The 13,477-nt window shown below is 43.3% G+C and overlaps 2 protein-coding genes across 5 annotated transcripts in view; one reads left to right on the forward strand and one right to left on the reverse strand.

Moving 5' to 3' along the window:
• COA1 (cytochrome c oxidase assembly factor 1) overlaps nt 1–13,477 on the reverse strand; it is a 52,977-nt gene that overhangs the window by 31,241 nt on the left and 8,259 nt on the right. The gene's annotated exons all lie outside the window — the stretch shown is intronic.
• Nucleotides 10,922–13,477, forward strand: part of BLVRA (biliverdin reductase A) — a 46,513-nt gene continuing 43,957 nt past the window's right edge. The window contains exons 1-3 of one of the 2 annotated variants that reach the window (XM_031047154.2): nt 10,922–11,045; nt 11,164–11,270; nt 12,826–13,106. In XM_031047154.2, coding sequence (XP_030903014.2) covers nt 13,080–13,106 — 27 coding nt within the window. In that variant the 5' untranslated portion in view covers nt 10,922–11,045; nt 11,164–11,270; nt 12,826–13,079. Of the gene's footprint in view, nt 11,271–12,825; nt 13,107–13,477 lie in introns of both variants that reach the window. The other variant, XM_031047152.2, reaches the window with a different exon arrangement.

Below are 13,477 nucleotides of genomic sequence, written 5' to 3' on the forward strand. Positions count from 1 at the left end.
CTTTCTTTCACACTTATAAGCAACCCAGCTGGGTGCTGGATTTCTAGGGTGCTGCCTGGAAGCATGTAGGAGAACACTGGGGCTTGCACTGTCTCCATCCAGCAATCCAATGACCAGTTTCAGTTCTGTTTTATTGCAGGTATGACCAGGAGGCTGAAACAAGTCTCCTGTGCCTCTGCCCTCTTGAATGTCACTGCTGCTCTACGGTAGCCCAGCTGCCACTATGTTTCCCTGCCTGCCTCTAAGATGATTGTCAGGCACAGAACATATTAATTAAATTTTAATTAATAAATTGAATAGTGTGGGGTTAATTATAGTTATTTACAGGGAGTGTATGGGATTTAGAGGGCCTACCTTCTGGTGTTTCTGCACAAAGTGTTGCCTCTTCCTCTAAGCTCTAATTAGCTGGCTTTTTGTTTTTAATAGCCAGTCTCCAAATGATTGCTCAGTAGCTCCCATTTTGTTCCTCATCAGCAGTTCTTCAGCACAGCTGCTACAGAAGGGAAGCAACCCTGCAGTTTGCCTTGCAGGGAGTAGGTGATAAAGAAGCTATCAGAAGTAGTGTAAACCAACAACATAAAAAGAAAGGAAAAAACCTGACAGGCTCAGCCCCCAACATTGTCTAGTAAGGGGACTCTGTAAGAAACAAAGGACATAGGCAGCACTAAGAAGGAAAAGCAACATCTGAGGCTGTTGCAAGGTCAAATTTTTCTCTGTATGCAGCCCTCTTGTCCAGCTGCATGTTCTGCCTTCCTGCATATGTGTAGTGCCAAGAGTCATCAACAGCAGATAAGCACCTGGGAAAAAGCAGGCTGTTCCAACACAGTCAGCTGCACAACGTGGAATAATTTCTTCTCTACTTATTTTCAACCTACGTGTTTCTTCCTTTAAAATCTTTTCAAAATCTAGATGGATTTAAGCAGCTGTACCAGTTACTTTTAGTTGCTCAGTGGATAGCTCTGAAGAACAAGGGTCCTTTCAGGACACTGTTAAACTAAAGGGACATATTAAACATGCTGTGCCCAGTTTATTCCAGTTTTTCAATTTCATGCTGCTAGATGCAAAGTAGCAGAGCCTAAGAACCAGCACAGGAGAGAGGTCTGGGGGTTATTTTGGATGTTGTCTTGTTGGTTTTGTTTTCGCAGAAGCCATCAAACATGATCAGCTGGCTTTCCCTCCAGTGTCTCCTCCTGCCTGCTACTGCTCAGGACTGAAGTGCTGCCACACAGGGAGCAGAAGGCAGTGGCTAGAGGATGAGGACTGGCAGCAGTGCCACAGCCAGCAGCTGGCCTGGTGCCTGCCTTCTCCTCCCTACTGCAGCAGCTGGCTCTGCATGGCAGGTACAGGAGCCAGGGTTTGGCTCCTGCTGAGAGGAGATGGGGTGAAGAAAAGAGGGGGAAAAGTATTCTTTTTAATTTGTAACCAAAAGCAGTAACATTAGTCAAGGAAAATGGGGACAGACTGGCCAACATGGAGAGCAGGATATCCCCAAAACCCAGCACTGATCCCTGTGGTTTCTGAGGTTGGGAAAACCATTGTCTAAATTAAGAAAGCCGTCTTCCAACATAAGAAAGGAAACACAAAAGCCAGAACTGCTCTTGCACAAAAACTTGCTTGAAAATTTGACCCATTCTTCTTTGCAACAAAACTGTTTCACTGCCCAGGGGCACTAAGCTGAGGGCTCTCCAGCACCAAGGTGTCTCCTCACCCCACACTTTTGTCTGAAAAAACACAGATCACAGGGCCAAAACTCTGCTCCACATCTGTCTTTCACAGTCACTGAGATTCCCCCAAAAGGAAGAAGGTAAAGCATGATACTGTCTTTAGAGTATTTACAGTTGTATCACCTGAGATGCTTGCCAGTGCTTGTGATAACTCAGCTGCTTGCACCAGTAGTAAATGCATATCTAACAGCAGCAGTGCCCACACTGCAATAGCAGCTGCTGCAAGATATCCTTAGAAAAAAAAAAAACCTAAACCCTGAATAGTGAGCTCAAAGGGGCTTTCCTCCCCTTCAATAGCGAACCTAATTTTGTACTGGGGAGGTAAATATCCCGCTGCTGAAAGCTTCTGCTCCTCTCCGGCTCAGTTGCTTGTTCAAGTCGCAAGATCACAGTCACACATCTGATTATTGGTGCATCCCCCATGCCGGTCACCCGTGTGCTGTAGCCAGGGAAAGCGAGCACGGGCTTGGCTGTAGGTTTGAAGGGCCGAGAGCCTTTAAGAAGGCTGAGTGCCCAGATTAGCCAGGCAGCTTCCAGCCGGGGCGGCGGTGCCCGTCTGGCTGGGGCCGGGCCGGAGCCGGGCCAGGCGGGCAGGGAGAGAACTGCCGGCAGGCTCGGGCTGCCGGTGCCACCTACTGGACACAAGTGTCATTCACCTTCCTTTGGGATGGAAGAGCACGAAGGGAAGTGTCTTCATTTCACTCCCCAGTCCTGCTTTTTTGTTTTTAATCCCCTCTTTTTATCCACCATCATGTCGCACATCACTGAGGGGGAGCAGCACCAACAGGGTGGCAGCAGCAGGACCCAAGACGGCTCTGTAGTGCATCTCACCTTCTGTGAAAAGGTACGTGCTGCAAGCTCAGGAAAATGCTCCCTCCCTTTAACATTTCCTCTTTGTCAAGCACCTCTGAGAAACATGGGAGAAGTAGAGACAAGACAGTGGTGCTCATCTTAACTGATGTGTGCATTTTAGGCCAGGGAGGAAGGGCAGGGACAATCAAGGGCACCCTGGTTAACACCAGTGGTACCACTTCAAGGCTCATGGGGTATCAATTTCAGCAAGGCCTAGCCTGTGAAGAGGGGTCTGACTGGTCTTGCTGTCCGATTAGATTTAAAGGCCATATGTGAACACAGACATCGTGAACTCTTGCCATGTATGTCAATGGCAGCTGTGTTCTCAAATGAAATTGTCCTCCTTAACCACAATCCAAAACACAAATTGTTGAGCATGGTTACACCACAGGCATTACCAACAGCAAAGCTAAGGTTAGAGAGGCCACTTCATTCTGAAAGAATCCCAAATTATATCTCCTGAGGACAGCAGCTGCAGTTGTACCTATTTCTTATAGCTCCAGAGATGGACCCAAACACTGTCTTCCAAGTGGCAAACAGGATGCATACACCCAAAATAGCCTCAAAACCAGCTCGCAGAGTAGTAAGCTTGGGAACAACTTTTAGTGCAGAGAAGATGCCTCCAATGAATGGTTTAAAGAGCACAATCAGGAATGGCAGACCAGGAAAAGCTGTGAGGTTGGAAACATACATCTGAACTGGTAGTAAGCAGAGGACCCAAAAGGAAGAGCTATGGGGACAAAGGAGGCTGGCTGCAATGGAAAGTTGCAGGCTGCAGAGTGCAGCACCACAGGGCTCCTCACTTGGACACATGTTCTTCTTCCCCAGGCTTAAGAGATGTGGAGTTTGAAGCTGTCAAATGCTTGCTGCAGTTACACGGATGCAGCACCTAATGAAATATGTTTTGATTACATGTAGTTTAAATCTGTCAAGCCTTCCTTTAATACACAGATAGCTTAATGATGATACCAGCTGTGTGGTGATTACAGCTGCACTGTGGCTTTGATACTGCTGTGTTACTATGATGCAATTCAAATTCAGATGCTGACCCATCTAGGCAGTCAGTTTGTAGTGTTGGACTCCATTTGAGTTTAGTTGCTGCATAGCTGGCCCAAATACGTGTACTGTCATGGCTTGTTTGTGCAGTGGCTTCACTGCATTTCTTTCAGTTAGATTTATTAAAAATAGCAATAGGCTACCTTCCACAAAGGTGTAATCAGAGTAACTGATAACAGCAGTTTACACATGTCAAAGCATCTAACTCCTACTGCTAAGTCTCACTTCCCATAGCTCTCCAGGAAGGACATATTCCTGTCTGAACTAAGTTTCAACAGAATCTTGGATTCTGAGCCCTGCAGAAAGGGATTCATAGCTATGCTTCTCTCTAGTACCAATACTTGATAGTGTTGTGTACTTTATAACAAAGGGGGCTAGTGAAGTCCTTCTACTCTTTAGCTACTACACTGAGCAAGATCTCTACTTAGAAATTCTATGATTTCCCATCTGTATTTATTTTTAACAGCATCTTTAGCATGCAAGCAGCTGTTTAATGCATTTTGACCCCAAAGAAGGGCATTTGCATTAGTATTCCCACTAGAACGTTTGTCCTTTCGTGTCCATGCATTAAGGTCCTGTTTAAAATCTGTCCATGTCCCTAATCTCTCCGGGGAGCTTTCCCTGACTATTCAATGCTAGTCCATGGTCTGTAACAAAAGAGGGAGGGGAAAAAAGAGACAGAGAACCGTGTTTATGCCTAAAGTTCAATAGCTTTTTAACATAAAAAACATATGCACACACAAAAGCACCTCAACTACAGAGCCTGGTATTTCCACAGCAAAGATCCGTGTGCAGTTTTTCAAGTTAACTAATTTACTGTTCAGGCATAAGGCATCCGAGCTCCAGATGCACTCGTTCAGGCAGTCAGGGCCATAAATAAAATAGAAAAGAATGCTCTGACTCTAACATGGGTTTTACAGAGATGTGTTGAAGGTCTAGCAAATGGGTTTTGCTGTCTCAGCTTTTACCTGTGTCATAGACTAAATGCATAAGGCTGCTTACTGACTCCTTCGATTCAAAAGCTTTGCTTTTGCTCCCATATGCTCCTGTGAAGATACAGCTAATTTAAACAATGAGCAAAATCCTACCCCCTAGGGAAGCTGATGGCAAAACTCCCACTGGCTCCAGCAGGCTTGGGGTGTTACTTAACATAAATGCAATTGGCTGAACTTGACTAACAGCAAAACCAATACTGTAATCAAATTTGTATTCTTTCACCTACAAATCTGCCACCTAACACTGACCCTGGTGCTGCTGTTTCTTGTGGAAGAGAAAACCAGTGACAAAGCTGCTGCCACTGAAACTGGGCTTGCTGCAGCCTCAGCCCATGCTGGGAAGCAGCTCTCTTGCATGGATGGGTGAGAAAACCTCTCCTGAATGTATCAAAACATTCTGTCAGACCATTAACTTTCTTTTGCTCAATCTACCTGCTGTTCTAACAAAGCAAAAAACCTGGAATCCTGCATTTGAAAGACAGATAGCAAAAACTTCGGATTTTCAAAGAAGTTTACCAGTTCAGAAATCAGTTTTTTCCTCTCCCACAGAGATTTCAACATCATCATCCAGTCTAGCAGTTACAAACATCTGAGTATTCTTTTTGAAGCCAGTGTGCTGTTTGGGCAGATGGCACAGAAATTTTACAGTCCATTTCATCCCTGATGCCTGCAGCTAATGCACATCGTTAATAACGGGATACACACGGACAAATACATGCACAAACACACCTGCATATACAGATATGTTAACAGAAGAAAACATACATGATACTTTTGATATGGGAATTAAATTGGTGAAGGAAAACTCCTGTGCTCAGCATGTGCTAGAAGTACATCCTCAAAACTGCGTATTTGGCCGATCTTAGGAAAAAACTGTGCACTGTGAACAACTAAGCAACACTTCCCTGTTTAGTATTTCTGGAAAATCAGTTTCTTTATGTCTCTCTTAATTCTTACCAAAATACATCTGCTCACCTATATCACTTAGTTTTAAAATATAACCACTTGGGTGCCCATATTCAGTTTGGTTACTGAGGATGCTCACTATTCACCACACTTCACTTTGATCCGCCCCTGCAGACCTTAGATTATCTTGCCAGAAATTCATGAAGCGATTTAAAGGTATATTTGACTCATTCCATTTCATAACCAGACAATACTTTTTTTCCCAGATTTAAAAAAGAAAATCCCAGTGCTAAGGATAGAAAGTTGACAAGAAAAGGAACTCCCAGCCTGGGACTCCCTAAGACCACAGACTGCATCAGGAGGAAGCAACAGGGGCAACTCCAGGGCTGGGAGGTAGAACAGGCACCAAAGGAGTTGCCAAACTAATGCATGGCTTACCCATGATTGGGTATGTCCTTCCAGAGCCCTTCTTAAGAGGCAACACTTAACTCAAGCATGTTCTTGCAACATGAGCTCTGCTCTTCTTTCTCAGTGCTTTGGTTCAGTCCCTCCTTACAGCCCCCAACCCTGACTGTGCTTGGGAGCTCCCCTCACTGTGGTGCACTCCACCTTCTAGTCAAAGCATTGCTTTGTAATAGAGCTAAGGGAAAGATGAAGGAGGAAGAAGAGAATAAATATATTGGAAGACTGATGACTCAGACTAACTAGAGAATGTGCTTAGAGCAAGTTTGTTCCATCAATGGCAGTGCTCTGTTGTTTGCTTTACCCCTTTTAGACTGGGTCATCCCAATTCTTTTATTTCATTTAATGGTGACATAACTAAGTGGCCAGGAGGAAGCTGCCTCACCTATCATAAAAGCACAGTATGTAGTAATCATAGAAGGCTGTTCAGGACAAAGCCATGAACTCCACTTTTAAGAATGTGCTGGGCTGTAATTCTGAAGAATGCATTTATTAGCAAACTCCTGGTTTTATAAGCTGCAAATCAAGACACAGCTTCCTTCAGCACTCGTCTGGCTTTATGAATCATGAGTCCTGCAGTGCATTGCCGTAAGACTTTGCTTTAAAAAGACAATTGTTTGTTCAACAGCAGAACACTCCAGCTCAGCCTGCTCTTTCCACAACTGCTGCTTAGTCTCAAACTAGAATGAAACAGCAGCTCTTCAATTAGATGCACCTAATGTCCAGTTAGTATCTACGAGATTCAGTATAAAAGCATCACAGTGAGTTTCTAGGTCTGACATCTGCTTGATTAAGCAACATATTCAATATCTGGTTACTTTGCAAACTATCTGCAAAATACTTTGTTATCTGCAAAGATGGCAAAAAAACCCCATCTGAAAAAATAACTGCAAAATATCTGGTTACTTTGTAAACTAGGCAGCTAAGTAGAACAGGTCTAATTCAGAGTCAATTGTGAATTTTTTTTTGGGGGGGAGGGTGGTGATGCTAGAGGTTTCCCAGATATCCCTTATTTCAAAGCAGGAAAAAAACCCACAATGGCCAGCTCTGTACCAAACCACAGGTCAATAGATTTCAATGGTCCAAGGTTAAAACTGGCCGTCAGCTAGCTGCACAGACTTATCCCACAGGTATTAAACAGGAAACTTTTAAAGCTTAAAAATAGTTACAGTTATGTGACTTATTCCTGTAAAAGGATTTTTATCATGTACATGAAGACTAGAAGCTTTCCTCCTTAGAAATGTTTGTGTTTGACACTTCCTCTGTAGCACAGCAAGTCTGTGTTTTTCTCTTTCGCACGGGCTGTGGGTTGAATTCTGTTTTGCTATTTTGTCCTTTTTTCTTTCACAAATCAAGCTGTCAGCAGCATGGGAAGTAAATCTGTAACTGGGACACGTAAAAACCCTTTTCTGAGACTGCATCGCTGCCCCCAGTAAAGTCACCCTTGGAAACAAGAGCACTTGAGAATAACTTAGCACACTGAAAGGCTTTTCGCTATGGTTGTTTTAGCTGAAAAGGGACAACATAATTCAAATTAAATACTCCAGAGATTAGAGATGCTAAAAGTATGTGGTCTCTGCTAAGCTTCCTGCTACTGCAGGCCACAACCTCTAAGGAGCACTGTATTTGAATATCCGCTTTGTTGGCAACACCACTTCTGGGCTGGGAGATAAACCTAGTTTTCTTGGAGCGATATGAAAGCTACACAATAATATATGCTCCTCTCTGTCATGGTTTGAGCATGTTTTGAGGGTGTTTTTGTTCAAGGTTTTTTCCAGCCAGGGGGAGTCTGGGAGGAAGGAGAGACAGGACACCTGACCCAGGCTAGTCAATGAGGTATTCCATACCATAGCACGTGATGCCCAGGATGCATACTGGGAAGGAGAAAGCTGGAGGTAGAGCTCTGGAGGAAAATGGAGGAGGGAGCACGCGGTGCTCGGCCGGGCAGGGTGGAGTGAGTTATGGGTCGGTGGCTGGTGGGGTGTTGTATTCTTTTCACTTGCTGTTTGCTGTATCATTATTATTTGTAGTAGTAAATGGCAGTAGGGGTTTTGTGTTATGCCTTAGCAATTAAACCGTTCTTATCTCAATCCGTGGGGGCTACATTCTTTGGATTCTCCTTCCTAACTCTCAGGGAGTTGGGGGACTTGGTTTAAACTACGACACTCTCCTACTACCACAACCACTCCCAAAGCTAAGTAAATCCAGCCCAATACCAAAGGGCCATGTGCTGAACACAGCTGGTTGCTCCATGAGTTGCTTTAGTCTGCTATTAACTTTGTCCTCTGCTCCTTACTCACTGCCCTGTATCACAGCTAGTAGCTGTACTGTCCACATGTCTAGCCTCCTCCATCTTCAGCAGATCCATCCCATCTGTCCTCAGATGCCGTATCTAGCCACCACTTCCCAGGTGGCCCAGTTTACCTAACCTTGATCTCCTGCTGGGCCCTGGAGCCTGTCTCCACTGTCAGATGCACTATGCTCAACCAGCCCAACCATGTCATTAGCAGTGCAGCTGCAGAGCCACCAACCTGCCAGTAAACATGTGGCAGACCACTTCTTGGCATCTATTAATCATATATTGCATAAGAAACAGTCCCTTAACACAGTCTAGTCGTTCCACTCCCGAAACATGGAAAGGACATAAAAGCTTTTGACCATGCAGAAAAAGAACAAAATGAGTAGTAATTAACTCTCATGACTACAAAGGCTAACAACTTCAGCACTGGCAAAGGGGATCAGAGGCAGCTGAACTGAGAAAGAGCTGCAGCAGAACAAGTATTTGCCTGGGAGCAAATACTGCCAAAGTGCTTATTTTAGAATGAATAGTCATGTTAGTTAACTAGAGCTAACTATTGAACAAATAGCTCACGTTACAGCATACCGAGGTACACTAGATGCAGACTTTGATCTACTGACTGACAGACCTACTGCAGTGTTGGGGTTTTTTTCAGAAATTAAAAAGTAAAAACAAACATAAAATTGTCCTTCATAGCTGGTTCTTGGTTTTGGTGGAGTCTTCTCACGGATTAAGCAGAGCAAAACCTGTTTGAAAAAGGAACCTAAACCGGACTTACTGCAGCATGAGATACTTTCAGTGTGAGCATGTGGTTTGCAAAGCAAGAAAGAGCTACCAAATAAAAGGTTTTCCCATAAATCCACAGGTGTGACTGTTAACCCCTTACTTGTACCTCCATTAGGACAGGGAAGCTTTGGTGCACTATACACCCTTGTCATTTCTGACCACTGAACACAACTGCAGCCTCTCAGCATTGGGATTTGGCCTGCTGTTCAGTGGCATACTATGTAGGCCCACCACACCCTGCATGCCACTTACTTAAAATATCAGTGTGGATAATGAATATGACTCCCATGGTTTTTGAGAAGTAGGGGAAGAAAGCTCGGGGGTTTAGGAATGTTTTTTTCAGGCAGCCAAAATTAATCCAGAAAATTACATGTAAAGTGTTTTCTGATGATCACCATACAAGTAAATGCATCTCATCTGGAAACACCCATGAAAAGTTTCTTTTTTCACATGAACTGCTTTACACTGGTCATAAATTGAAGGGATTTGACTGGGATTAAAGATTCACTTGTCAGCTGCTATGCCCTTTAATAAGCTTCTTAACATCTATACTGACAGAAGCAGCATGTCCCTAGTTCAGCAAACCAGGCTGTCTCTGTTCAGGTTTCACTACAGCTCTGAAGGCCTGGAAAAAGTATTAAATGCAGTGAGTCTTCTGCCCCTTTTAGGGAAATAATCTACTAAATAGATTTGCTTCAGACCCAGCTTTTGTGGAATGGACAATGAAAGCACTAACTTAATTTCTAGGCACTGCACAAAGTGCATGGGGCTCTTCATGCTCTAATGAGGAGAAACTCATGTACCAAAAACCTGTGTTGTGTTCTGCTATGTCTTGTTCTTGTACCTCCTGCCTCAGTTCAGGTCCAGAGCAAGCTTCTTCCTCCTGGCTTATTCAGCTCGGTAAGGAATGCCTTGCTTGTAAAGCACTTGAGAGCAGCTAGAAGTTCTCTACCACAGGCAATGCAGCCACTGACCGTCTAACCCAGACAAGACAGCTTAATCCCTGTTTTGCACTCTCGCCTGTAACATAGAGATTAAAAACATTTTTCCACTTTTCCAGCTAAGTATTTTTCTACTTTTTAAATGGTATGCTCTTTAGAACAGAAGGTTGACCACATACTTATCCAGAACCAAGATCAAATCACCCTTTGCTTTAATTCTTTGGGATCTCTCAAGAATGGCCTTTGTTTAACAGCATTTTTGAAGTTCAAACCAACTGCAAATCAGACCAGGAAGATTCTCGCTTTGAGCCCTTAGGTTTATTTAGTTTCCATCCTCCTGTCTTTCTATGCTCTGGGCAATTCCAGCCAAGTTCCTTGCTGGTCTCTTACACTTGTTTTGTCCCATCATACCCTGCTGAAGCCATGCAAGTAAGGAACTGTAATAACAATACCAACTGCTCAGCTTTGACAGGACATAGCTATTTTTACTGGATTACTTTTCTGGCACAGCACTTAAAGCACCAAATGATTTGACACCTGTAATTTTATACTTGGAATAACACAAGGTATTCATACTTCTTTTGTAATGTAAGATAAAAGCAAACACTACATATGTTCTCATTCCAGTGCTGCTGTCTGGCAGCTATTTGCCTAAGGAAGAAAAAAAAGTACTGTTACATTACAGAATATGTGGAAAAGTAAAAGCTATGGAAAAGACATCATTAAATAGGTAACTTATTCCCTGCTAGCACTAGACTGGCTCCCTGCAGCATGTTTCAGAGTGTTTTGTCCAGTCTGGTTTTACAAGTTTCACATTACTTTCATTTATATATTTAATACAGCGCTGAGTCCAATGTGGTTAGGTGCTGCTTATTTTCCTTGTCTTTCAACTAGCAGACTCAGTGCTAGACCAGCTGTTCATATAGAGTCAGCTCCAAAACTACTGAAAAAAAACCTGGACTCTTTCCATGGACTTCAACAGGCTTTGGATCAGGCTCATGAGAAGACAGAGACTACATTGCATGTAAGACTAAGCAGGTTACAGTCAGCAAAGTAGAAAGAGGATTAGCTGTGTACAATCTGAAGGCATATTATTCTGCGTGCTTCTGAAGCAACTGGCTAACACACTTTCGCTTTCTCAGAGAGAAAGGGCTCTGCCACTAAGTCAAAGTCACCATGCCAAGGAACGAATTTGATCTGGAATCTGCCCAGTTAGCCTGGTTACAACTGGGATTTTCCTAAACTGGAGGTGAGAAACTTTATTTTCTAAAATAAAATGCAAAAACAGTAAGCAAATAATTTTTGCTTTCCAGTTTATGTTTAGGTCTTTAGATTAGAGACCCTATGGAATGAGTATTACAACAAACACAATGGGTTTTTTCTTTCCTCTGTCATGGAAGCATGGATCCTCTTTCTTCTTTGAAACCTAAAATGAATCACATTTGGTTTAAAACACACTGACCTCTACTTTCTGTCACCAAAACAGATGGGCAGTCCCAAACCTCTAATTTGCCTGTATTTTAGAGTACTGGTAGTTCAACACACACCCACAGTGTATGCTCTGAATATACACCTTCTGAAAGCTAGAATGCCTTTTATTAGAAATTATTTTAATGGGGAGGGGGGATTCATTCTAAACAACACAACCAAACGAAGATGGTGGTGCGCAGTTATTCTTCCAACCCTTTCAGGTTCACAGCAGTGTCAGAGTTAGTGCTGCTCTCAGCCACTGAGAATGCTTTAATCAACTACACTGATTTTTAATTCTCTCTCTGTTCCCTATGGATAGGGTATTTCATGCGTTGCTTTGTTGTACAATGTGTACAGTTATAACCTACGCTAAAAGCATGCCATTAATGAACGAACACTGGGTGTGGGTGTCAAGCAGATGAGAATGTTCTTTTGATCTTCTGTGCTCCACCACTGTGGCAGATGGATGTCTAAACTGCTTTATTAATGCCCTGAAATGTTCCATCATTTCTCAAACAATATTGACGGAATAATCAGAATTTCACCATGTTTTGATTTTCTGCTCTTTCAGCTCTAATCTAGGTGGAGTAAGGGGAAAAAAAATATATATTTTTTATTAATTCTCCAGGTGTTTGGGAGGGATATTTCACGTGCTTGACACTCTCTGAGGAAGTCAACAGAAGCTTCTCAAATTTCTGTTTAATTTAAAAGCAATTTCCACACAATATGGAAGATGTATTTAGCTTTAGGTACAATTTTGACACTAGTTCAAAGGAGCAAGATAAGGGATACAGGGTTTTTTTTGAGGATACCTTAGAACCCAAGTAAGCACATTTAAAAGCACAGAGGTTTCTCAATATGATAGCAATGCTTTTAGGCTCCAACATATGAATAACCAAGGAAAAACAAATAACCCAACTATTCTGAGGCCACAGAAGCATATCACAGGAAGTTTATGTGCAATTGCCTGTAAGACCATGGCATATAAAATCCTTGATAACCCTTCAAAAACATGATTATTCTGCAGTGGTGTGACTGTGAATCCCTCCAGATTGAATGACCTAGCTATAAACAACAAGTGGGAGAGAAGAGGCAAAGTAGGATCCCGTCTGTGTAAGAAAGAAATCAAACTACTGCCTCACAGGCAGCTGAGCTGATCTAATAAGTGACTGTTGCAAAAGTGTGAGGTCAAGTCTCTCAGTCACTTTCCCAGCCTCCCAGCTGCACTTGCAGCAGTTTGGATACTCCTCTGATCTTTTACCTTCTACCTGTCACTTAGTCAGGTGATTTACCTCACTGTTAAAGTAATCCCGTTTCTGCTACTTTTCTTCCAGGCTGATAGGTCAAAGTGGCTAATGCATGCCAGAAGCAGCACAGAGTAAGCAGCAGGATGATCAAGAGCATGGACTGCTGAGAGGGCAAAGGACTGCAGACTGCTACCGCTCACTTCTGACAGTAGCAAACTGTGAGATTGTCTCTGGGTGTCTTGTGGAAGCACACTGAAAGCACTTGTCATTGGAAGGGAAGGGGGAATCAAAGGGAGAAGTGAAACAAATATGGATCCTTACCATTGTTGCTTTGGAAGAGTATGGATTTGAGGACACAAACTAGAGAGGTAGGAATCCCCTACATTTGCAGACAATTTCCTGGGTAGAAACAAAGCATGTGCATTTGCAGCAGCTGCAGCACATGCTGCAGCAGCAGGAGACAGGTGATGTATAATTTATATGCAAATAGCTGCATACTTCCCCCATGAAAGCATGGGGCTGGCTGCGTGGAGTCTTAGTAGCTGCACAGTATGTCTAGGTTAAGCCTGCTGTTTCTGAAGGGTTTTGCTCTTAACTGTGCATGGCTGGACAGCACAGCACACACAGTGCTGCTCCTGCTAGGCTGCTTCAGGTTCTGTAACTGCAGTGCATGTTCACAGTGCTAATGTCCAGGGTTTCCAGACATGCAGCAACTAGTACAGAAGTGTCTGCTCCCTAC

This window comes from Melopsittacus undulatus, chromosome 1, assembly GCF_012275295.1.
Source record: "Melopsittacus undulatus isolate bMelUnd1 chromosome 1, bMelUnd1.mat.Z, whole genome shotgun sequence".
NCBI classification, from domain to species: Eukaryota; Metazoa; Chordata; class Aves; order Psittaciformes; family Psittaculidae; genus Melopsittacus; species Melopsittacus undulatus.